At 30.0% G+C, this 27,657-nt stretch overlaps 2 protein-coding genes and 1 pseudogene across 2 annotated transcripts; all 3 read left to right on the forward strand.

Annotated features, from left to right (window-relative positions):
- Positions 1-2,299: 2,299 nt before the first annotated feature.
- On the forward strand, positions 2,300-4,747 carry LOC124847204 (serine carboxypeptidase-like; annotated as a pseudogene).
- A 5,859-nt stretch (positions 4,748-10,606) lies between these two features.
- LOC124847208 (S-adenosyl-L-methionine-dependent methyltransferases superfamily protein) lies at positions 10,607-14,829 on the forward strand. Its single transcript, XM_047324646.2, has 10 exons — positions 10,607-10,747; positions 10,969-11,025; positions 11,729-11,795; positions 12,340-12,405; positions 12,915-13,008; positions 13,158-13,268; positions 13,437-13,537; positions 13,887-13,961; positions 14,062-14,154; positions 14,284-14,829. The coding sequence occupies exons 2-10, from the start codon at positions 11,012-11,014 to the stop codon at positions 14,575-14,577; spliced, it is 915 nt and encodes a 304-aa protein (XP_047180602.1). The 5' UTR covers positions 10,607-10,747; positions 10,969-11,011; the 3' UTR covers positions 14,578-14,829.
- Positions 14,830-21,837: 7,008 nt separating this feature from the next.
- On the forward strand, positions 21,838-23,980 carry LOC124847209 (transcription factor MYB36-like). Its single transcript, XM_047324647.2, has 3 exons — positions 21,838-22,382; positions 22,484-22,613; positions 23,047-23,980. Exons 1-3 carry the CDS (start codon positions 22,247-22,249, stop codon positions 23,669-23,671), a joined length of 891 nt encoding a protein of 296 aa, XP_047180603.2. The 5' UTR covers positions 21,838-22,246; the 3' UTR covers positions 23,672-23,980.
- The last annotated feature ends 3,677 nt before the right edge of the window (positions 23,981-27,657 follow it).

Here is a 27,657-nt window from a genome sequence, read left to right on the forward strand (position 1 = left end):
GCTTTTGCTCTATGCTAAAAATGTCGTTATAGAATAAACAATTAGACATACTCAACACTAAATGATTAGTGTTGTGTCTTTTATGATATTGTAAAGTACCAGTAAAACATCGTTAAAACTAGATTAAACCAATTAAGTGGTTGAATCGAACTGGAGTATTGATGAGTCGTAAGTGAAGTCATGTGTACATGTAACATATATAGTTTTAGGAATCGATATTTTAACAACTTTTTTAACAACGGATCATATGTGACTGTTTTATACGGACTAAAATAAGTTATCACACAGACATTGTTATTAAAAAAATTGTAAAAAAAATTATTAAAAGAACCTTTTCCATCGTTTTAAAGTCCTTTTATCTACTTCAGGTGATTCTGGTATAAGACTACAACATGTCGGTCCCTCTCTATCTAGTTCTAATGCTTTAGCTTTTTGAAGCTTCATTAGCAAATGGTTTATTTGACAAATAATGGGACTAAATATAAACTTATTTTTGCATAACAATAAGTTGCTTTTTATCAATAACAAAAAAATATATTAGTAGAACGAATAAACTATTTCAATCTAAAATATTTATGTACAGTAACTAAAGATTGATAATACAAAAATATAAATTCCACCTTTCCATTCGACGACATTTTCCAATTTATAATCAAATTCATTGTAAATCACTCACTTTATAATAGAACAGTCTCTCCCACCTTGCAGCAAAAACCAATATTAAAAAACAAATAGATCACACATGAGATATAATGTCTTTTATTATTTTAATAGAGTTCAGGTAATTCTGTAGCTCTATGACTCTGATTTTTATAAAAAAGTATAAAAAAAAACATGATCTGATTATCCACATTTCCTTAAGTTTGTTACTTCTTTTACGAGTTAAAAAAATTGGATCTATTAAAAAGTAAAAACCATAGTACATAAATTATTTAGAGCTAAAGAAAAGCATGCATCTTTGAGTAAATATACTAATACAGGGAATTTAATGGCACATACAACATCACATCATTTTATAGGAGTGAAATTGTTTTTAATGTCGAGAAGATTCTCATATAAACTGCAATTTCTCACATCGTGAATAACTAAGAACAATAATATCATAGGATTTTTGGATGATACAATGCTCAAATTCAAATAAGAATATACAGTTGTTTGTAGTCACCGTCACCAACATAATATGGTGTATTTTTGTAAATAAAAATAATTACGTAAAGGGGAAAATAAGCATGGCGTGATTAATTAATTATTCAAATATCAATTCTACTTAATGTGCTGTTTTCCTTACATAATAACTAACTTTATATATATATATATATATATATATATATATATATATATATATTTCATATATCTAAGTTGATGAGGTGGAAAGCATCTTTTTGATTGTCCATGAATAATTTGAAAAACTTTCTATACATTTTATCTTTTTCTTTTCCCTATCAAATCACCATTTTAGGCATTCACAATTCTTTTCCTTTAAAACACTTATTTACAGCTTCTAAAAAATATTTTAAACATATATTTTTTAAACTGTAGTTAAATAATTTTGCATGAATAAATCATGCAAAATTTTACAACAAAAAGATTAACTTATACAAATTAGTTGATCTACATCAAAATTTCTTCATGTATTAATTTGTAATGCATATTAATCTTAATTGTGCAAACGAAAAATATCACGAATGAATTATAAACTTAAATGAACATATAGTGACTATATATAATAACTTCAATTTAGAAGAGTTAATTAGCTTGTGGATGAAGGTGGAAAAGTCTATGTTGACCAGACATGACGATTTAATGTTGTTGTTTACGATAATGAGAATCAAATAAAGTTTGTCTAATCTTCCTGCTATTTAGGGTGAGAAGTTAGCTGTTTTTGGCTGTTGCAAAGTCTCTTTTGGTAAATCCGTTTATGATGTTATTTATTTTATCTCTGAATAAAACAAATCTTCTTGTCTCTCAGTTTCCTCAACGGATATATCCTATTTATTCTAGAGAGTGTTAGTTAATACCCTGATAAATGATATTTTCTGACACAAATTTTTTACATTTATTTTATATTCCTTTTTTACATTTATTTTATATTATCTTTCTTTATTTTTTACTTTTTATTTTAAAATATAAAAATTTATTATTTTATAATCATTTTATTCTTATAATAATAATGTGTTAAATAATGTATGGAAATGTATATCACTCTAACCATTACTCTCCAAATATCAACATTTTCTGCATTGGGAATGTGTTATAAATTCAGAGTCATTGCCTTGCCTTTTTCACAAATGCAAACAACATGGCATTGCCATCATCACCATCCTCCAAACTCTATCTTCTATTGATCTTCTTCCTGTCACTTTCTTCTTCTTTTGCTAATTCTGATCCCTCTCATGACCCAGCCAACCTACCACAATCACATGCAGAAAACCTCATAAGAAGCCATGACGTATTTCCGAAGGACTCAGTTAACATCATAAAAGGTGACGATGATGGTTTTATCCCTGGTCAGATAGTGGAGAAGAAGTTATCGTTTCTCGGTGATTCTGGCCCTTCTGTTGAAGACCTTGGGCACCATGCAGGCTATTATTCACTTCCTCATTCCAAAGCTGCAAGGTAAATATATCACTTCTCTGGAATGACTGTGTTGTGACACGAGATTGAGAGTATTTGAGTAAATGCAATTTGATGAGTCAAAGGGCCGTAAAAAAAGCTCTTCTTCATGATGATTATCGAGCTTCTTTTTTAGTTCTCGATAAATTTAAAGTCAAACGATTGTGACCAGTGGTGTATGACTTGTACGACATGCAGGATGTTCTACTTTTTCTTTGAATCACGGAACAGTACGGATGATCCAGTTGTGATATGGTTGACTGGAGGACCAGGGTGTGGAAGCGAATTAGCTTTGTTCTTCGAAAATGGACCTTTCCATATTACCAGTAACTTGTCTCTTACATGGAATGGTTACGGCTGGGATCAGGTCACCTTATTCAATTTCCATGTTTCCATTATCGAAACTGTTATAAACTTAACACCAAACTTTTTTTCTTATTAGTATCAACCACTTGTTTTTTGTCATATATTGCAGGCATCAAATATTATATTTGTTGACCAACCCACTGGGACAGGTTTTAGTTACTCTTCTGATGATAGTGACATTCGACACGATGAAGCCGGCGTTAGCAATGATATTTATATGATTTCTTAGGTGATAATTAATTATATAAGAATCCCTTGTTGCATAATGTATCCGAATACAAGATAAAAATATCGTGTTGTGTATAAATAAGATTTACCAATTCATTTTAATTACTATAATTGCAGGAGTTTTTCAAGGCGCATCCTGATTTCGTTAAGAATGACTTCTTCATCTTTGGTGAATCATATGCTGGACACTATGTTCCTGCACTTGCATCTCCCGGATTAACCAAGGAAATAAACAAAATCAAACACTCCATATAAACCTCAAGGTCTTGCACAATATATATATATATATATATATATATATATATATATATATATATATATATATATATATATATATATATATATGACTGAGAAAGGTTAATGAATGAAATGACTGGTAATTATCTTGTTGGTTTTGCTTGCATTCGACGTAACAACAGGGTTTTGCTATCGGTAACGGGTTAATCAATCCTGCAATTCAATACGAAGCATACCCAGATTTTGCATTAGACAACGGAATAATTACTCAGGCTCAGTACGACAACGTCAGCATGTTAATCCCAGCTGTGAGCAATCCACTAAAACTTACGGTACAACTTTTGCATTTGTCACTCACATCTCTTTCTTTCTACTGTGGTGTTTCACGTTGTTATAGTGTATGATTTTTCAGAAACTCAGGGTGGAAAAAATTGCACCAATGCGTTATTTATTTGTCATAAGATTTTCCAGCGTATCCTAAAGTTTACCGACAACATTAATGTAAGTAATAATAATGAAAGAATAGAAGCTACTTAACTGTTTAGATATCTCATTCTGCTGATGACCAAACTGCAGTACTATGACATCAGAAAGAAATGTGAGGGGGGGCCTTATTGCTACAACTTCACAACCGTGGAGACGTTGCTAAACATGCAGAAAGTGAAGAGTGCTTTAGGTGTGAGCGATGACTTGGGGTATGCTCTATGCAGTTTAGACGTTCGATTTGAAATGGTGGAAGACCGGATGAAAAACCTGGAAGTGGGGATTCCTGGTCTTCTTGAGGATGGAATCAAGTTGCTGGTGTATGCTGGGGAAAAAGATCTCACCTATGCAATTGGCTTGGTGAATTCATCTTGACACATTTGGGAACAAATTATTGTTGATGTTAGTTTGAGGTGTTGATGTGTTCTTGTATATGGCAGGGAATTCAAGGTGGGTACAAGCCATGCAGTGGTCAGGCCAAAAGGCCTTTCAGATATCTCCAACAGTGAAATTTGTGGTTGATGGTGCAGAAGCAGGTTCTCTTAATAGTCATGGACCTCTCACTTTTCTCAAGGTCTGTGTTCATCCAGGGTTTCATTTTATAGGACTATATTTTTTTCATTTCAGAGATTAATATGAGAATATATATCATAACATTTGTTTTCTCTTTTATTTATCTCTTTCAATTGTCAACTATCATGTATCCATCATTTGGCCTCGTTATTGACAGGTGCATGGGGCAGGGCACATGGTTCCAATGGATCAACCAAAAGCTGCACTTCAGATGATGACGAGCTGGATGGGAGGAAAACTGAATTAATGCATCCTCTCCTCAAAGTTTTTCTCACCAGCTAAAACCATGACCATTGTATGGATAGGAAAAAAGAGAGAGAGAATAGATAAATTAATGAATGTAATACAAATAAAACATAATAAGAAACATATAATGAAATGAGAAGGAGAAATGATACTTCCATATACATATTTTTACATTAATACTCTTTTTTTTTTACTTTTTTTCTTTTTTAAATAGAAAGAAATGTTTTGACAACTTTTTTATAACATTTTGACACATCACACATGTCATTTTTTTCACTAATTCATTATTTATTTGTTAATATGCTGATATACTTTAAATTCAATAAGAAAATGACACATGTACTATGTCAAAATATTTTCAAAAGATATATGTACATGTGTACCGCGTAGGAGGACTCCTCTCCATCTGTCGACCTTCACATACTTTTGAAGGTGTCTCGCTCGGATGGACTTCTTTATCTTGTTCCGGGCGTGCAACATTCCTCAATTGTGTGTCCGAGATTCTGATGGTATCGATAATGCTACTTACTGTTGATATTTCACGAGGTTGGCTTCTTCTTGAGAGGGGTAAGGATGTCGACGCTTAGGGATTCTTCAAGAATTCTGACTCTTGGATCATTCAAAGACGTGTATTAGTTGAATTTGGATACTTAAGGGAGGTCCGAGCGATTTTTTGTCATCCTTCTGCTCCTCTACGGTAGATGAGGTTGCAACGTCCTCCTGCTGCCTTTTTCGAAAGTCGTGCATCTCTTCTATATGCATAAATTCTACTGTTATCTCTTGCAACTCGTCTATGGTCTTCAGCGGCCTAGCGCATAGGCTATCCGCAAATAGTCTAGCCTTCAACGTCGTCAATAGCTTGTTCAGGATGAACTTTTGACTAGCATCCCTTATCTGTCAAGTGATCTTGTTATACCGATCCATGAAGTCTTTTAACGACTCATCCTTCCCTTACATTAATTAGCACAAGGTGTGTTAAACTTTGTACTCGGCTGGAAGCATACTTTCTGCCAAACAAAGAATGATCAGGGGTGAAGCGTTCCACTGTGTTAGGAGGCAAGGTAATAAATCATGCTAGCGCTTCTCCATTCAGCGACATGGAAATTGCTCGGCACCAAATGAGGTCATTCGGTGAGTAGAACACCATGGTGTTCACAAAGGAGCGAATCGGATCAGTTGATTCGTCGTACTTTTAAAACATCAAGGGTGTTGACTTCTCTGAAATATTTGCTTCCGTAATAGTCGTGGTGAAGGGTAGCAGGCCCTTGGCCTGTACCATTTGGTTCGAGAGGGTTGTCTTAGTCGCTGCATTATTCACTTCCTGACCATCTTACTAATCTCCTCACCAATCTTACTCACCTCCTGACTGGTCCTACTTGGTCTGTCCCCATGATTGTTCTCCTTCGATGGGATATGGATAAGGGACACCGAACGCTTGGCTAATTGCTCCTGTTGATCGGCAGCATGCTCTGCCATTAGTGTGGCTATCTCGACATCATGCTTTTGTTGCATCTCCTACATTTGTGCCTCCATCTCCTTGATCAATTCCATAAGGTCTTGTTGTTCTCCAATGTTTCTTATGGTCACCATTGTGTATCTTCCTTTATCCTCGGACCTCATGGTGGGCGTCAAAATGTTTTGGTTTGTGGGATCGAGGTTAGGTCTTCTTACATAATTTATCTTCTTACTCCAAGTTTAGGTCATATTTTGGTCCATAATTTTTCTTGTACTATTCAGTCCACGAGTGTCACCTAAAGAAGATACTTCGACGTTCAAGTCAGTGTTTGTTTGGCATAAATGCGTAGTAAAAGTAACCAACTACCTAAATATCAAACCTATATTCATAGACTTTCGTGATGAACTTCTGATTATGACTGACCCAATTACGGCTCATACACTAATAACCTGATTTAGGGTTAACCTAATTATTCTTGATAGTTAATTATATTTGGTCTGACCGATTGGTTCATTGGTTGTTTCGTTGCTTGGATGGTCGACCGCTCGGTCTATGACTGATCAGATGGTCAGACAGTACATTGTATAACAACTTAATTAGAGATAATGTGCTAGTAGAGGAATTTTGTCAAAGTGTTTGAACCCACCTTTCATGTAAACAATATTAAACAATATTAGATAAAAAAGGGTTGTAATGTGTGGTATTTTTTGGGAGTTGTGAAAATAAAATAGAAATTTTAAGCTTTTCACAAGTGGAAAACCAACTCTTGTAGCAATCTCTTCAACAGTTAATGGGTTAATAGATGGAGAAAGAGTCTTTATATGTTCCCATGCCCAACACTACAAAAGAAGCAAACACCTTCTAATGTTTTCTCGGTTAAGGCTAAATCTATGATCTAAAACACGATATAAAGACCATTAATATTGAAAAGATATTATTGTTATATTGAGAAAAAAGAGCAACGATCAATCTGCAATATGTCATGCGCAAAGATTTGATCAACAAAATTCAAAATTTGTTGTTCAAGAGATTATCACTCCCCAACTAGGGCACCACCCTATATCATACACCGTTAAATTAAATAAATGGTGGTGTGATTATTGCGAGTTTTCATCATTTATCCATTTTGTCATTTACACTTGACCCCATCTACAATTTCTACAATATTTTCAAGGCTTATGAGATCCAATTCCATTCAATGTAAAACTAAGATTATTGGTCTACTTACATCGAATCACGTTTCATACCTGATCTCATTATGAGACATCACCAATTAGCAATGTCAACAATTAATTGTATCTGAAACAAAATCGATGAGTCAATTGCACTGAAGTCGTCACATGTAAGGACAACTTCAACTCAAAATCAATCAATTTGAAGTCGTCATACCCATGAATGACTTTAGTTCAACTTAATTTTTGGCAAAAATGTCTATCTATTGAGGACTTCAGTGAATATTATTTTGCAAGAAGTTGTTACACCCAATAATAATTTGTGTAATTTATTTTTAAAGATGTCGTTAATGACTTAGTTAAAGATGTTACACCTCCAACATCTCATCTTGCATTTTCAAAAATTTCATTTTTAACCTTATGACATCTCCACCTTCAACTTTTCTAAAAAATTATCTTAATAAATATATTTTTATTTTCTTCTCTTTCTAATTAAAGGTACTTTAATAAAAAAAAAATTCTCTTTTTTATTAAAGTTATTCTACACCACCTTAATAATAATCTAATTTAATTTAAAATTTAAATATTATTTAATATAATTTTATATTTTAATAATTATTAAAATATGATTTATATTATAATAATAGTTATATTAAAAAATAATAATAAAATAATTAAAATAATAATAATAATAAAAATAAAAAATAAAAAAATGAAATAATAATAATAATAATAATAATATGAAATTTGATTTGATATATTAATATATATTAAAGTATATTAAAATATTAAAATAAATTAAACAATTATTAAATTTTATAAAAAAAAAAATTTAAATATGCTAACAGTTTTTTATTTAAAATTTAATAAATATTTAATTTAATTGAAAATTATATTATTATTTATTATATTTTCATATTTTAATAATTATTAAAATATAATATATATTTTTATAATAGTTTTATTAAAATTACTAAAAATAATAATAATAAAAATAATATTTAAAATCACATTTAACATATTTAAATATGTTAAATTATATTAAATTATTAAATTAAATTAAATAATTATTAAAATTAAATAAAAAACAAAATTTTAAAAAGATTCATAATTATCCGATTTCTATATTATCAGATTTTTATATCCGATTAACAAATTTTAAATTTATTTTCTATTTAAAATTTATTATTTAATTAAATTAATATTTTAATATAATATAATATATTTAAATATCGATTTTGATTACTATTTTTATTTTTATTATTATTACTTTTATTTTACTTTTTTAATAAAATTATTATAAAATATAAATAATATTTTAATAATTATTAAATTAGAAAAATATAATAAATAATATTATTATTTTTAATTAAATTAAATATTTATTAAATTTTAAATAAGAAACTATTAACATATTTTACTATATCCAATAAATAAGTTTTTAAAACTTTTATTTTTATTTAATATTTAATAGTTGTTTAATTTATTGTAATATTTTAATATAATTTAATATATTTGAATATATTAAATCAAATTTTATATCATTTTTATTATTATTTTACTTTTTAGTTTGATCATAATTACTTTTATTTTAGTTATTTGATTTTTGTTTATTTAATATAACTATTTTTATGACATAAAATCATATTTTAATAATCATTAAAATATAAAGTTATATTAAATAATATTTAAATTTTAAATTAAATTAGATTATTATTAAGATGGTACAAAGGAAATTTAATAAGAAAGAGAAAAAATAAAAAGATAAAATTTTTAAAAAAGTTGGAGGTGCATATGTGAGAAGGTTAAAAATAAAATTTTTGAAAATATAAATAAGATGTTAAAGGTGTAGGATGAAACACTCTTCCAATGAAATGGGGTTAATTTGCCATGGGCTTTTTGCCTTTTGCGTCTGCTTTGATGCTGCATTCAATAAAATGTGTTTTTCATTTCTCTAAAATTTAAATATTTATTTTCTTTTGTTTTCTAAATTTTAGTTTAATTTTTAATTTAGTCATTTTTATTTGATTTTTATCTTATTTTTTAATTAAATTTTAATTTGTTAAATAATCATTTTCTTGCAAAGTCAGTCATTACTATTTTATTAATAAACGAGTTAAACGAACAATCCTTTTTATTCTTTTTTTCAAAACCTTCAAATCAATCTAATAATTTCTAAAATAGAATCCATACAATCACTTATATTAAATTAATGCTAATATCTTTTAAAAATAATATATATCCAATAAATATTTAATTAATAATTTAGTATCATGTTTAGATTTATGAGTCAATGTGGTACTTATACTTTTTTTTAATGAGAGATGATATGGTATCAACTTTTACATAGATAGAAAATGTGAGTCTAAATCTTCTTTTACCTCTGTTTTTTTTTCGAAAATATAATCTCATTAATCACTCTTTAGATGGTCTTTTTCATAGATCCACTTATATATATATATATATATATATATATATATATATATATATATATATATATATATATATATATATATATGAACTTATAACTTTTGGATGCTAACTTCCAAATAATCCATCTATATAATAAAACAAAAACTTGATTGAGTAAAAAATAGAATTAAAATTAAAGTTTGTAAAAGATTTAAATATAAAGATAAAATTACTTTTTAATTTTCAATCTTTTAAAAATAAAATAAATCATAATTAGACTATAAAAATATAAATATTGGTGGAAGTTATTAACATGGTTGAAACATATTTAATTGTCAAAATTATTAGTTAATTTGGCTAGTTTATATCTATAGTTATATATAAAAAAATTGTCCACATTTTTTAAAATAATTTTTTTGAACTAAAATAGTTACTTAATTAATTTTATTCTTTAAATAACAATTTCTTTTAAATTTAACCGTATTAAATCATTTTTTAAGCTTAACAATTTTTAATTATAAAATAAATAAAAACTACTTATAATAAAATTATAAAATTTATTATATTTATTTTATAATTATAATAAAATAATAATAATAATTTATTATTTTAAAAAAATACGTACGTGCTTCAATATATATATATATATATATATATATATATATATATATATATATATATATATATATATATATATATATATATATAATTTGATAAAAATATCCTTGGATTTAAATTTTTTATCATAATAAAAATACTAATGTGAAAAATAATAAATAAAGATGAAAACAATATGATTTCATAGTGTAAATTTGATAAGTATACAGAGTGGTGCAAACATCAAACCTTTGATTCGAAGTTGAAGTTCTACTCCTCCTGGGTGTCCCTGCTACTATCTAGTTTCTATTCAAAGACTCTGACCTCAGCTTTCACATTCTATCTCGTTTCAATCTAATTTTTGGTGGGTTATTTTTTCTTCATTTTCCTTTCCTAATTTCTTTTTAAACATGATAAAACCTACTTAAAGTAATGGAACTCAACTTTTTGAATGATTTCAACAAGTTAGGGTTTTCGTTAGGAAAAAAGTCCTGTCATGTAGAAATCTGTTTGAAATTAAATACTGTATGAGTGTTCGTTTCTCTGTGTAGTTGATGAACCTTTTTCCCCTCTTTATTTTGACAGTACTTTAGCGCATTAAGGATTTTTCTTTGAAGGCTGTGATTTTATGGAGCCTGACAGGTAATACATTCCTTCTTAATCAGTTATCTATCTATTGAAAGCAAACTTCAAATTATATATTTCCACACGAATTATAATATAATATATATCTGAACCTTGGCAATAACATTAGCAACCAAATGTGTGCGTCGGCAGTTTTTGTTGTTGTTGGTATTGCCAATTCTATTTTTGTGTGCAGTTATGGATCATTAGTTATGATATCTTGACCTGCTTGCTTTTCTTCAACTTGTCGTTTTAAACTAAATTCCAATTATCATGATCATGGAACCATGGATGTCTTTTCTAATTTAATGCTTTGAGGGATTTGGGGTACCGATTACTGATGGAAAGATTGATTTGGTTGGCCTTTTTTGAATACTTGGTTGTTTCTATTCGCTTCTTTCATTAGAGTGAGATTGTGAACCTTTGACTTCCTCTTGTTATACTGGCTTGCAAATTTGCAATGAATTGGTGGAATTTGTATCGAGTGACCACATTAGATTAGCTTCTATGCCCTTATTCTCGCATTGGACACATCATAATTTTTTCTGTATAGGAAAAAAAAATATACTATGGTATATAGCTTTACATTGTTGTACAGTCACTATGGCTGTACATTCAGAGCCTATAATGGTTGTTGGTAAAGACAATTGAATGATTCTTCTTTATGATTTGTTACATATTACAGTTTCGTGTTTCATAATATTCAATGTCGTTTTACCAGGTTAAATTCCCCAACCACATTTGAGATGCCATTAGAGATTTTGGGCCACGAGTTGCAGTTTTCTCAGGTATTATACTGTTTTTAAAGCACGTGTTTGAAGGGTGCTTCAAGGAGGGTATTCTTTTCTGCAAAGTGCCCATTGAACTTTAGTTTTGTTACCTTACTGTGCATCCAAAACTTTTCTCCTTTAGAAAACTCTAGGCTCTGTTAGTGTTAAGCAGTGAAAGATATTGATCGCAATGAGAAATTAATTTGGGTAAGATGAAGTTAGTGCCTCAAGGTCACTCAATGTGGACTAGAGACTTCTACACTCTGTTTTGTTTGTAAGTATTCCCAAAATATTTGGGAAGAAAGAAACACCAGTTAGACTTAGGGCAAATGCAGTAGAAATGAAACCTGCATTGTAAATTTTTGAAATGATGACTGACTAAAGTGCCATGTACATACAAATTATTATATGTTGTTGACTGGGATCCTCTCTTGTTGTTCGGCTTGTGAACTGTTGACATCAACTTGACTATGATTTTGTTGAAATTGATCATATATTTGAAATGTTTGCTGTTTTTTTTACGTATGTTTCTACTCTGACAATTCAATCTTTTCTTTTATAGGATCCCAATTCCAAGCACTTGGGGACTACTGTATGGGATGCATCACTTGTGTTCGCTAAGTTTCTTGTAAGTTATGTGTGCATCTCACATGTTCTGGAATGTCCTTTTAACCTTTTCATAATTCATAAATGAAAACATTATTAGATCCTTACTGTATTTTTTAAATTAGCACATTCATGCGATATTCTTTAGATTCTCAATCATTAAAGCATAGATGATTGTACCTTGTAATTTGCTATGTACATGAAAAAATAGCTGTGCAGACCGGACAGATAAGCCGTGGACTTGAACTTATTCTTGAAACTGTGCATGAATAAAATTTTACGTGAATGCATTTAAATCACCTTTTTTTCTATAACTCTTTGTTTTAAAAATGTAAGGGGAAGTTTGGAAGAGGAAAGTTAAATGACATGAATGGAAACAAGTGACATTTTCTCTTTGTTTGGGACATTATCTTAAGTTTACATTAGATCCTTTGACAGTGAACTCGGTCATGAAGCTCTTTAAATATTGATTTTAGTTTCCATTACCTAGTAATAGAGTAATATCACTAAATTACCTTTATATTGTTTCAGGAACGGAATTGCAGAAGGGGGAGATTTTCCCCTGCTAAACTTAAAGGAAAACGCGTAATTGAACTAGGAGCTGGCTGTGGTGTTTCTGGTTTTGGTGAGTTTTAAAATTGTTGTTAAAAATATGTTCATTGGATCAATGTACTTTGCTATATTCACTCCTTTATGAAACTGGTCTATCTTTAGCCTATTTTCAGTACTTAGGTTGGGTGGTGATGACTAGTCTGATATGCAGTTCCATTGCAGGCATGGCTTTGCTGGGGTGTGATGTTATAGTGACAGACCAAAAAGAGGTTTTGCCATTGTTGGAGAGAAACGTTGAGCGTAATATTTCAAGGGTCATGCAAAAGAATCCTGGTTTGATTTCATACTTTTGAACCATCCTCATTCTCATTTGCTTTATGTATTTACTTATTTTAAATTCTTTATATTTATCTTTTAATTTTCTTCTTGTACTTATCTCTGGTTATTCTGTCTGCGGATTTAAAGATAGTAGTATTTGACTTGGACCTCAATTGTTTTTAGAGTCATTTGGTTCAGTCAAGGTTGCTGAACTTCAGTGGGGAGACGAGAGTCACATTAAGGCTGTGGGTCCTCCATTTGACTACATTATTGGCACTGATGTTGTAAGTGTATAACAGGCCTTTCTGCAAGCAATTTGGAAGTGAATATCCCTTAAAAGTTAACTCATTAACAATATCCCAAATTAATTCCTAAAATTACAATCTCTAATCAATTTACTCCTTAAAATTATAAAAATGTGATTTTAATCCCTGATATTTGTTAACATTGGTCATCTTAACCGTTACTTAATTTAATCCTAGAAGTTTTACAAATATCATTTTAAGTAATAAATTGATATTAGTTGTAATTTCAGAGATTAAATTGACTAGTGCCACTGGGAACTAATTTGGTATGTTACTCACAAATTGATCGTCATTCTGTTTCTGTTTGATTTGGTGTATTTCTTTGAAGGTTTATGTAGAGCATCTATTGGAACCTCTATTACAGACAATACTTGCTTTATCTGGACCTAGGACTACAATTATGGTATGTTATTCAACTCCTCTATTAAATTATGCACATATTTCTTATAGTAAACTTGGATAATTCACTTGTTTATTATTTTGTTTTGAATTTGTTCGTGAAGTTGGGCTATGAAATCCGCTCTACAAGTGTCCATGAGAAGATGCTTCAGATGTGGAAAAGAAACTTTGATGTGAAGACTGTCTCGAAGTCCAAGGTAAGCTATATGTTCCAATGAGTTACGTTTATCGCTATATATATGTCTTGAATTAGCTATACTATTTTCAGTCAAAGTTAACGAATAGGTGAGTGTGGTTAACTAGTTCCGAAGCTTCAATTTGAGCAGATGGATGAGACATTTCAACATCCAAGTATTCAACTCTTCATCATGGGCTTCAAACATTCAGCAGACTGCACAGAAAACTCTGGTGAGGCCACTGTTGAAAAAGTTGATGTGGAAACTGTTGTGGAGGATAAAAGCAGTGAGGGAAATGTTGTAGTCGAAGGATCTGGTCTCGTTGAAGAAAATGTTGATGACCAAAATAAGCCAATCTCGCAAAATGCAAAGCTTAGTGAGTGGGAAGCTAGAAGGTATGGAGCTATGGCTGCAAGGATTTTGCGAGATGTAAAAATATCCTGATTTTGAGAGTTGCTCTGGGAAATTTAGTCAGAGTAAAAATATTATGATAGCCATAGCATATGCTTGAACTGAATGTTTGGTTCATTTTTTTTTTTAAATTTGATCCATGTGTTTTAATTGTTAATTTTGGTTCCTTTGTTTATTTGATGTTCAATGTTTAATACTGACAGCACACTGTAACAGTATTCATATGAAGTACTCTGTAGAAAAACACAAACTAGCATTTTTAAAGTCCTAATTTATTTTGTCATATATCCATACAAGCCCAATTTGTGAGAGAATCTGTGATTAGATCCATACAAACTATGCTTTTGACATGGAAACCCCAAATACAAATTTGCTTCAGCTATGATCTAATCAACGTGAAAGTTCTTTTAAATTACTTTCTGAGTGACACAGCAGAGCAGACACTGTATGGTGGAGACGTTGTCCCCACTAAATAGCTTTATGATGCAACATAAAGAGAGAAAAAGTACAAACAATTATAATCGAATATAAATAATTAGGATATGTTAAGTCTTTAAAAAGTTGACAATTTATCAGAGCTGTGATTTAATTTATCTTTGGATCAAAATACAGTAATCAGAAATTATTTGCCTGGTACATTTTGCTTTTGCTTTTGTAAAACTTCTAGCTGATAGGTTTCTTTGGAAGGAGCTAGTTTCCTTGCTTTTCTCCATCCACAGCATCCAAAAGATAAAACCTGCATTAGGTCACGTCGCGTAAAATTAATTAATGAGTCTGCAAGTAGAAGTACTTAAAAGTTTAATAAACTATTGTAGTGTGAAGAAAAAGAAAGGAAGCAGGACAAAATAGTGAGTATCAACAAATTATAAATTTATCAGTGTTAAGAAATTATTATCTGAAAAATGATGTTTTGACAACCATAATAAATCTATTTATGTTTTCAAGGATGTTGTGTTCATCAGCAAATGTAAAATTTTGTATTTGTGATTTATGATATCATTATCAGGAGATGAAATTTTGATAACCATGAATGTTTTTAAGAATATTTTTGTGTTCATTAAAAAGGTATTTGAATTGTAAAGAAAAAGAGAGTAAGAATGTGTACAAAGAAATATGACAAAATAGAAGACGTGAAAAAGATGATTGTATAAATATATCAGTTTTATTAGAGTCTGAAGATATCATTAGCCCATTTATTTATATTTTTAATATATGCTAATCGAATTAATTGTTGTATAAATTCTGGCTTTGCTGAAGTGAGTGAAGTTTTCCAAAGAGCTGGTTTGAATAAAGTGTGGAAAAATAAGGAGTGTGGGAAGGACAATTGGAATGAAGGAAACTGATTCTTGTGGCAGAAAACAAGTCATAAAAGACAGATAGGTGATCATGAATTGCAGTGGTGAAAGGAGAGTCATATCATGAGATTAACGTGATAGACCACACAACAGATATATAACTGCTAACTTATCAATCAAGGCAAAGGCAGAAGAAGAAGAAGAAGAAGAAGGACCATGAAATTGCATGCTGTCAAAAGTGTTAACACCACCAAATCATTATCCCTTCCTTTGACTCCTTCTGCTCCATAGCTATGGCTAGTCATTTTTCTGCAACTCCATTGGCCACCAGGTTCCAAAATTTCAAAGTAGGGAACCAATATTCACCAACCTCATCAAACAAATGGAAATTTATGATCCATTGGTAAATGTAAATACAAACATAGTTTCATTGTTTAATCTGACACAAATTATGCAGCTAGCCACTGAGAGAGAAAACAAAAGAAAGGTCAACTTATATTTTTCCTTATAATAATGGACTTGGAAACTAAAATCTACCAGTTTTCAATTTGTTATCTGCATGAAGTGATTGATTCAAGCTTGGTTACTGTTAAAGGAGCGTGCATGCACGTGCGGCTGAGTCTCTGCCACCTTGTCACGGGACTCAGAACACAAAAGTTCTAATCTTAGTGAAAATGAGAGCATATTAATTATAAGGGTAGATTAGATTATAATTAATGCATGTAATATTAACATTAAAAAATGAAATGATTGACACTAATAATACAGAAATTAGTTAAGACGTTGCATAATCTTGTCCTCTCTCTATGGACCAGGATATCCTTGTCCATCGTATCTCAGTGTTGTTAGGACCTCTTTGACTTTTTCCCTCCTTTCTTTTCCTTCTATTTCAATTTTCGCTAACCCTCGTTTTCATTTTCTTTTTCAGTGCGCTTCAGCCTATAAAACTAAACAATTACTCAGCTTTGAAGTTTTCATGTTGCTTTGTTTGAATGTAATGTGAAGAGGGTTCGAGACACTACAAGAAGATATTAATAAAAATAATATTCCCTTGTCAAATCAGACATCATAATCATTTACCAACCAAACTTGGTGAACTAAAACCTAGCCTACCTCGTGACTCCTATTACTTTCTTTGCTTCATTATTCTTCCAAGTATTCAACCAAAACCACAATTTCAGAGGCAACATACATCGTACGTCTTTGTACTGAACCATTGTTGCTGATAAGAATGTGCATGTATTTATGATAGTTTTAGAATGTGTTTAACACATGTTAGATCATATAATTGAGTGGTATGCAAATGACAAGATATATATAAATAGAGAAATTTTAGTTTATAGTATACTATCTATCAGCACTAGTGTAGGAGAAATTTTAGAGTTATAATCAAGTGCAAAGGAAAAGGTACAACATTAATAAATGGATATTGTTGCTAAACTTATGGAGACGATTATAATCTATACAACGTTGGAAAAGGGGTAGCATCATTTGCTGTTTCAGAGTCAATTCGTCATGCAGAGGACTATGACACTTGTTCTTTCAACTTGCATGATTATAAATATACTACGATTTGTACAAAATTTTAAAATATATAGTCTAAGATAGAATTCATCTTTAAAATCCATTGACTAATGTCTGTATAAACTTCTCTCGTATAACTGGGACGGTTGGGTCTATTGAGGAGAGAGTTTAACGGGGAGACATAATATCAAATGAGACCTGAGCATAATCATATAAGAGGTTGATACCACTCTTTATCCAAAACCTTAAAGTTATGGGTTAATGGGTCTTTTACTTTTATATAGTGTTCTACTTTCTTTTATATATATATATATATATATATATATATATATATATATATATATATATATATATATATATATATATATATATATATCCAATGTGATACTTGGACTCAGACTTAAATTCTCAATCCAGACCACGTTAACAAAATTATTGATATTATTTTAAATTTCATCTTTATATTAAGATTAAATCGTACTATTTGAAAAACACAACATTCAACCTTATACAAATATAACAACTTATATTAAGACATTTTTTATCATTTCAAAAGAATTAAGAAACTTATTTAGTAGTGATGAATTTATCAAAAAAATTCCTATTACTATCTCAATGGGAAGATTTTTTCTTCTTAACATAGAGTAGCTGGTTGAAACAATGTGTTCTTGAATCTAAAGTCTTACTTAACTATATAAAAACCATTGTCAACATAGGTTGATCAACCTCCAAAATGTGAAAATGGATGGGTTTGACTAACTCGTTTTTTGAAAGTCATTAATCTGGAAGAAACGAAAGATAAAATAAAATATTTCTTAACAAACTTCTCATAAAAATAACCACGGTAATATATATTTATAAATACAAGTTACAGCAAATAATTGAAGCAAATTAATAACATGAGACCTTTCACGTGATGAATGATTAATTACTATTTGTATAAACAATTCACATGTTTGTCCATAGTTTGTCGTGAGATGATGACCCATTAATATTATTCAAAAATTTACTTGAAAGAAACAGACAAAGGAAGCCTCGTCATTTTCTTTAGACTTCAAATTAAAGTCCTTATACACTAATTAATTCTTTGTTAATGCGGAAAAGAGAAAACAATGATCTAGGTTCTATTGTAGCTAGCATGTTCATGTAACCACATCAATATTAATGAGTGTGTATGTTACAACATACTTTAGAGAAAAAAGAAAAGTGCTTAAAGATGTGAAAATATTTCATGAACTTGATGTCTTTGTGATGTGATGAACAAATCTCTTATGTTTTGAAGTTGAAAAGGTAGAAGAAATTGAGTGTATTTGTATATGTGTGTTTGGTATGAAATAAAAGGAAATTAATGGATGGATTGACTTTATGATATAGGGATGAACATATTTAGAAGGTGAAAAGTTTGATTTGTTGATATGAAGACAATGATTGTGCCATAATTGATAGATAGAAGTCAACTATAATTGGTAGAAGCACTATAAAAAGTAGTATGTATGTGTGACTAGAAATGAAAACAAAATGCAGGCATTATATGCAGATAATAAGGTAATTGCCAAAATAGATAGGAACTATAGAGGCAGCATATGTATCTTCCTAAATAATCCCTGTCTGCCAAAGGAGATTATCATATTCCTTTATTAATTCATATAATAATTCTACTTTATGGGCACCCACTAGGACACTTTTCCTCTTGTCTACATTCAATGATTCAAGTAAAATCCATTCACTATAACCACTCATGGATCCTACCACCAACATTTTCACACACACAAAATATATATATATTGGAAAATTTTAATATATATATATATATATATATAAAAGTTGTTCATATAAGACCTTATACGCTTTAGAAACTTGTATTCCTAATAGTCTTTCCTTTAAGTATGAATTAGATCATAAGTGCGAGTTGAATTTCACAAGTTTTTATCACAATAGAACATATTACTAGCAAGATAAATTATTGGCTTTAATATTAAAATTTTTCACTAGAATAAATCAGGAAATTTCAGCACCGTGAGATATAAGTTACCCATATTAACATAAAACATTAAGGTTAGGTAGACAAAATAAAGTGCATTGTTAAAAATTATATTAAGCCAAAAAGTAGGTTGTCTCAATTAAACTCAACTAAAAATTAGTTGAGACGAATTGGATTATTTTTTTTCTACCAAACTACATTGTACTAAATTCCATTAAAATTTGTTTTCTACATTGACAAACAACACAACTTTGAGATGCCGAGTCAAGACAAAAAGTTGAGATGAGTCGAAACAAAGGTTGAGACAAACTAGGTCTTGTAAAATGCTGAGACAGCCCAAGTCGAAATTCAACTGAATTTGGTTAAAACGTCCATGGTTGAAACCTAGTTTAGTCAGTTTCAACCGAAATTTGTCCGAGTCAGTTCCAACCGAAAATTGGTCGAATTCAGCCAAGACTACTGATTAAAACTCAATTGAGTCAGTCTTGACCAAAATTCGGATGAATTTGATGGATTCAATCCCAATCAAAATTTAGCTGAATACGATTGGGATGTCTATGATTGAAACTTAGTTCCTTCAATCTCAATTGAAATTTGATCGAATTCGGTTGAGTTGGTCTGAACCGAAAATTGGCCGAATTCAACCGAATTGGTCTTAACACATGACACTACTCCGTAGAATGCATTGCTTTGATTATAAGATGTAAAGAGTATGGTGTACAAACATACACATAACTTTTATGAACATATGTAATTAATTGGTGTTATGATAATTAAGTGAATATATAAAATTGAATATTCGTTTGGTGGTACAATTAGGAAGTTATACAAGAGTTTCAACATAAATTTTGATATTATTTTAATAAGTTTGTGAGGTTAATAATATTATATTAATAAATATATTTACAAGTAACTCAATCTTAGAAAAGTATCTTAATTAAAATGAAACTTATATATTTTATTTTATTTATAAAATTTCATATAAATGAGGATGAAAAATTCTGATTATTTGGTTGGAGAAGTCCCAAATATTAGGAGGATCCATATTGGTATAGGACGTAGGGTGATGAATAATATGAAGCATTGGGAGGGTGTAGGGTACTAGGGTGTTTTAGGTCTCTATTCCTATTATGTGTCGCCAAGTAACGTGAGGTTCCCCAGTGGGAATGATACAATGTGGCAGAAAATATCTCAGACAATGGTTTTGCCTAATTTTCACAATAATATTATTGCTCCTCAAAACCATGCCTACCTATCATCTTTCGTCACTCCAAAAAATGGTGTACAAGCTACTACCTACAACTCCCTTCATTAGTCAATCCAAAACACCTCGTAAATGAATCTAATGCCAAACAATCTCATTCATTTGGTTGGCCCCATGCAACTCTCAAATAGTATAAATTCATGTTTCAAAAGTATTTATTCTAACTCCAACTCATTTAGCTTTCAATACACAAAAGTTCAAAACAGCACATTATGTTTCAAAAATATTTCACTAGTTAGTATCTTTATTTAGCAAACTAATTTTTTTTTATTCATTTTATATGATTTCATAATTTAGAATGTAAATTGCCATTAGATTAGGGCTTGAAATTTAATTAATGGTTATTTATAATTTTATTATTTTTTTAATAACCTTTACTGAAACTAGAGTATCAAAAAGTTGTAGTTAATTATAGGAATACCTAAAGAAAGGTTTTGTCCTATTAATGTCTACCTTAGGTTTTTTACATCCACTCAATAATATCTTTTATATAAGAAGTGTAGGAATTTTCCAAATTTTAAAATTTAAACTGGTGTGATATGTTTTTATTTAGATTTTTTCACTGTATCCTTCCATGGATTTGAGTCTCTATTTATTGTTTATTTTATTTCTTTGAATTTCAATTCCACCTTTTTTTTCTCTTTCTCTTTAATTTATTGGCTGCTGCAGTAGTGTGGAAGCCAGAGAGAATCCAGTCTGATCCATCCATGCACCAAGACTCTGACCCTAATTTTCCAAATACAGTTAATTATAAGTGAGAAATCTGAGTTTTATAATTTTTTCTTTCAAACATAATAATCTTAAAATGAAATTCAAACGGAACGTGTTTTGAAGGGTCCAAATTCCTTTTATTCAATCAACTCATGTTTATTTAATTCAAACCCATAATTTCATGAATATTCAGGTGTTGTCCAAATCATATGGGGTTTAATAATATTTTGATTTAATTAATCGATTCCAAATTCTTTGCATCCCATTAATTAGCTAAATGCTTTTACCTTTTTGAAAAGTGTCAATGCAAAATAGTATGAAATAAATAAGATTAAAAAATATTAAATAATGAAATAATAAAAGCACAAGAAAACCAAGACAATCTTAACATTGGTCCAAGTGTTTGGAAAGTGTCACAATTCTGGTAGCTGTACCCATCAACTCACTAGTCCTGTTCTGTGTTGTCTTTCTTTCTGTATCGCAAACATTGGATGCTTTCTCTTTAGAGAAGACGAACGACAGAATGTGTGAGCCTTTCTATGCCTCCCAGGTCTTCAACGTTGAACATTTGAAACCTCTCTCTCACTCTCACTCTCACTACCCTTCTTCCATATTAATTATTTATCAACACAGCGTGGAAATTTAAACTAAACTGTATTTTAATTTTAATCTTCTCTCCATGCTTTCATTTGACTTCTGTACCTGCATCTCTCTCTCTCTCTCTCTCTCTCTCTCTCTCTCTCTCATTCACACGGTGTTTCAGATGATAAAATAATATTTTTCTTCAACTGTACAAAACCAGGGTCTCTTATTTATAAGGCACAAGCGCTACACACCAAATTATCATTCAGATGAGAAAGTGAGAGTTTGGATCCTCCGAGAGACAGATAGAGGTTTTTCAGGGAATACTCAAAGAGAGACAGAGATATGGGAAGAGCTCCATGTTGTGACAAGGCAAGTGTTAAGAAAGGGCCATGGTCACCAGAAGAAGACACAAAGCTCAAGGACTACATAGACAAGAATGGAACTGGAGGAAATTGGATTGCTCTTCCTCAGAAAGCTGGTAAAAGAACAAATGTTATGATTTTATGAAAACAATGCTTGAATGTGTTTGTATATTTGTACACCCTCTTTCTCATGAGCTTTTCTTTGATTCCAAAATAGGTCTTAAGAGATGTGGGAAGAGTTGCAGATTGAGATGGCTCAATTATCTCAGACCCAACATTAAGCATGGAGATTTCTCAGATGAAGAAGACAGAATAATTTGCAGCCTCTATGTTAACATTGGAAGCAGGTATAGTGCTTGCTAACATTTTAATGTAACCACACTATCAATAATGCTGAAAACAGTTACTTTAACCATTTTCCGACCAATCTAATCTGCAATCAATGACCTACATGTTGTTCAGAATATTTTTATGTGACATCTTTTTAAGAAATGGGAGAAAAAGGGCAACATAAACTGGTCCATTTCTTTATGTTTTTTTTTTCAGAAAACCATGGTTGTTGTTCATAATCTGCCTGTGGTAATACTTGGATAGCACTTCCACATGCATGCCAAGTTTTGATCCAACACTGTCATCCACTATGTCTAATTAAGATATTAATTGAGTAAATAATTTTCTTCAGTGGAAACTTGATAACATAATCCACTAGAGTTGGTCTACTGTGAGAGATTTGATTTTAGTCATTTGTACCAAAATTTAACTTAATGTATTTATCAACAGGTGGTCAATTATAGCTGCTCAGTTGCCAGGAAGAACTGACAATGATATCAAGAACTACTGGAACACCAAGTTGAAGAAAAAGCTCATTGGGTTGCTTCCTCTTTCTCATCACACAAAACAACCTTCATTCCCATCATCTGCCCTTCAAAACCCTCCACCCTCTCCTTCGTCTCACCAACTGTACGGAGAATACGGCAACTACATCCCTGTAACAGCATCTTTCACAGGCATGGAACATCTTTCTCTTCCTTCAGCTAACTATGAAAGCACGACACCCTCAGTTTCTCAAACTTTCTACCAAAACCAAGACTCCATGGTCAGCGTTAGTCCCATGCAATGCTATTACCCTGTCGCCGACAGCATGCTCATGTTTGGAAGCGAAGGAAGTTGCAGCTCCTCCGACGGAAGCTGCACTCAGGGAAGAGAGATGAACCATAACTTGATGCTCAGTTACAACACTAACGATGGAGATAAGTCATGTGTTGGAGGGTGCTTCGACCAAACGCTAACAACGTTGGATTATGATCTCGAGGATATTAAGCAACTGATTAGCAGCAGCTTGAATAATAATAATGTTGATGAAAACAAGAGAGAAGAGAAGGCGATGTACTGCTGCTATTACTAGTGACTGCAGCTGGTGATGATCACTGACTACTGGTAAAAGATATGATGATGGAGGAAGAAGGGTATGTTGGTGTGGCAAAGATTCAGAATATTGATGACATTTCTGGGGCTCTGCGTTCTTTGATTAAATGAAACATTTCTTGTTTTGACAGTACATGGTAAAAGTTTCTTTATATTTTGTGCATATCTTCTCGGAAGTGGTGATGATGATTACGAAGACGATGATGTTAGATTTTTGTTGAGTACATATTTATATAAATATATTTACAAAAACTATGGAAGTGATTCATTATCTTTCTCTTGTTAATTATTTGCTATAAACATCGATCTTTATATTCTCGATGATAATGTATATGAGAATATGTGACTTGTTATGTCAGAAACTGCATTATTGAGCTGAGCAGTCCGTTGAAGAATCTTTTGCAAAGTCTGACTGAAGATGGCTACGTTAACAACGAAAACCTCAAATTTCTTGGCATTAATAATAAAATGAAAGCGATGAAATATGGGCAACAGAAGAAAAGAAAGACTATTAGGTTAGGGAAATTTTGTTTTCTTGTGTGGAAGTGTGGGTGCTGGAGCTGTAACACTAACTTCAAATTATCGAATAAATTATTAGCCGTTTTGAATTAGTCGCTTTTATTCAGTGTCACGACAAGAAAGGCAGCAAAAACCATGAAACTTGTTTCCTATGTCGTTCCTCCCTCCGAAACAGAAGCCATTGTTGACAAATTCACACCCATTTTTAACTCTTCGTTATTTACAAAACATGCTCATTGTTCTTCATTTTTCTTCTTTGTTGAAATTTTATAAAAGAAGTAACACAACACATGCACATACTATATAGACTTTTTATACTGTTAGTTCATTATAAATTTGTATATACCACAAGTTTCTTTTGACTTTTTGAAATCATTCATATGATAGTTAATTATATCCAGTGTTTTTTTATTGACAGTTATTAATAAATTTATACTGACGATGCATATTTAAAAAATCTTAGGTATGCTAATTTTGAATACTTTAACCTATACTTTTAAATTTATCAAAACTGTGGAGTTTTGCGATATACATACAGTTTTTTCTTGATTAAAAAAAACAGTTTCCTTCCATTAATGAAAGATTAGCTTTAATTTAGTTCTTACAAAAGGATTATTAATTAGTTTTTATATATAGTTATTATCTATCATTTTCTGCATAAGTTTTAAAGCATTAGAATATGTATCATACATAAAGATTAGAAACAACATATTTTTCGTCCATGATAGTTATTTGTTCACGTTTTACGTTAACTTTATGTCAATTTTATGATACTATAATAGCAATAGATGACAGATACCAAATTCAAAATGATATAAGGAATCTCATTGAAATTGTAAAGACTTTACCATATTTTAGCATAAAATATTCATTAACTTTATTAATAATTTTTTCCTTTATAATACGTTGCACTCAAACCAACCTTAATACCTTTCGGTAAAAGATTAAAATAAAAGTAAATGGCAAATTACATAAGCATCTCTTTTTTCTTGTTATTTTGCCAATGAGATATATTTGAGTGATTGATTTTATTATTTTATAATATAATTCAAATCATCTCAAGAATCAACGGTCAAACTAAACGAAAATTTGAGATCATATATAGTGGAACTAAAAATAACGTATTAAATAGAAATGGACCCCCATGCACATGAACCCTCCCCTAGCTGTTGCTATTCCTTTTGTTTTTAATTAAGAAAAAAAAAAGGAAGATAATCAAATAATAAAATCACTCTCCACAAAAGTACTTTTATTTATATCATATTATCATCTTTATAGGTTATCTATCGCTCTCAAAGTATAGTATAATATAGCATGAATGATATTTGTAAAAGCACTTCCAAAACTCATGTTTTCCAAACACAGCCTGTGTTTAGAAACAATACAGAGATTAAGGGTCAGTTAGATTTTTTTTTTTAAATAATAGTATTATTAACATATTTTTCTATTCACAAATACATATTAGTGTGTAGTCATGCTTAATGAATAGAGCTTTTAACAACTTGTTGTTTAAAGTTTAAAAAAAAAAGTTATTCGTGTATAAACTTAGTTTTTTTTTTTTAATTTGGAAGTTATTCGTGTATAGTCATAATATTTTTTATTATTATTTCAACTTTTTATATTTTGAAAAGGTTGTTACAGATAAGAGATAAAAATGGGTTATCTTAAATGATTATTTGAAAAAGAAAAGAAAAAAAAAAACTAAACAAACTAGCTATGAGTTAATTATAATGATTTTAGTTAATTTATATTTGTGTATGTATACTAACATTTAAAAAAATTAAAGATATTTATTAATTTTGTTAATGACTAATCTCTATCAATAATGTCCATTTTAGTGTTTTTGTTTTTCATTTTTTTAATTTATGATATTTAAATTCTAAATCATAATTAAAGAATAAGGAAAAGTTTAATTATCTTAACAAGTGGTTGTATGTTTTACTTTTATCTCATAAAAGCAAATTTGTAAGATAAAGTTTTTACTTATTTATATATTATAAGTTAAAATTTTATATATATATATATATATATATATATATATATATATATATATATATATATATATTTTGTTTTTCTGATGTGTGCTTCCGAACGTCTGGATCGTCTGGCCTGCTTGCCTTGATTATCAGAATCGCTCGTTTCCAGTTTGGATTGCTCGCTTGTCAATTGCTCCACTCGGTTGTCACCGGCTCCGATCGATTGTACTCTTGACCAGAGGGGGAGGTACCTACAAAAAGTGCCCCGACGCTTAAGTTAGGAGCGGTTTAATGAACTGTTTATCATAGTTGAGTATTTGGGTCTTGTAAAGTGTAAGTCGAAGGTACCTAGTTTTTGGCTCTGTTATTGTATTTATAAGTGTTTCATAGACCAAATAGAAACAAATTTTCCTGAAGATTCAGTTAGTTACGCTTATCAATATCTCTAATCAGATATCTCTGGTTATTTTATCGTCGGTTGGCCAAATTATGATCCAACATTGATGTGGCGGATGGACCGAACAATGTTGTATGTTAACCGTTCGATCATGAGCGTATAATATATATATATATATATATATATATATATATATATATATATATATATATATATATATATATATATATATATATATATATATATATAAAGATCATAACATAATATAATTGTGATTTCACTTTCTTCTATTTTAAGGATCTACTAAGCACCTAATGATTCAATAAACTTAAGTTATGTTGAAGTTTGGTCAATTTTAAACTAAGAGTCAAATATAACATAAAAGAAAACTAATTCACATTAGTGAAAAAAAAGATTTTGATGTCCCCAAAAAATATCAAAGTCATATTGGAAGAGGATAATTTTACTTCAAAAGCAAAAAATTACCACGTTAACTTATGTTGGAAATTGTCATTTTTTTTACGTTAATTAATATCCAAAATATGATATATTTTTATGTTAATTAATATTTGACGTTAATTAATGTTAGAAATATCATTTTTTTTGTCATTTTTTTACCTTAATTAATTCTTTTATTTTTTTCAATTAATAGTGATCCATTTTTACATCTCTACAAAACTTGAAAAAGTAAAAAATCGACAAATATAACCTAGCTTTGTTTATTTTAATAGCATGAGCTATGAACTATGAATTATAAATAAAAGTTATTCAAGTAAATGGTGCAACACTGAATAGTAGAATATATTGACGGTTAACTTGTGTAATTTTTTGTTTTGATAGTTATGATACTCCAACTAATTTTTTCTTAGTAATTGTTATTAACCGAACTTCTTTTATGTGAAAACTTATTATCCGATGTACTTCCCTCTCTTTCTATGTTTCTAGGTCTCTATTATTTTTGCATGTCAATTGAGTTAAAATTTCAAAATAAAAAATTTAATTCAAAATTTCAAATACATAAACTAAATTGAATAAAAATAAAATAAAATTGATAAGTACTACTATTATTATCAT

This window comes from Vigna umbellata, chromosome 3 (genome assembly GCF_029865625.1).
Source record: "Vigna umbellata cultivar VRB3 chromosome 3, Vumbellata_1.0, whole genome shotgun sequence".
Lineage (NCBI taxonomy): Eukaryota > Viridiplantae > Streptophyta > Magnoliopsida > Fabales > Fabaceae > Vigna > Vigna umbellata.

Bases quoted from the DNA above. Each gene is read 5' to 3' on its own strand.
- LOC124847208 (XM_047324646.2), top strand. The intron at 13,009-13,157 runs GTGAGTTTTAAA...GTTCCATTGCAG, and splicing joins CTGTGGTGTTTCTGGTTTTG to GCATGGCTTTGCTGGGGTGT. The intron at 13,538-13,886 runs GTAAGTGTATAA...ATTTCTTTGAAG, and splicing joins ACATTATTGGCACTGATGTT to GTTTATGTAGAGCATCTATT.
- LOC124847209 (XM_047324647.2), top strand. From the start codon at position 22,247: ATGGGAAGAGCTCCATGTTGTGACAAGGCAAGTGTTAAGAAAGGGCCA. The intron at 22,383-22,483 runs GTAAAAGAACAA...ATTCCAAAATAG, and splicing joins TGCTCTTCCTCAGAAAGCTG to GTCTTAAGAGATGTGGGAAG. The intron at 22,614-23,046 runs GTATAGTGCTTG...ATTTATCAACAG, and splicing joins TATGTTAACATTGGAAGCAG to GTGGTCAATTATAGCTGCTC.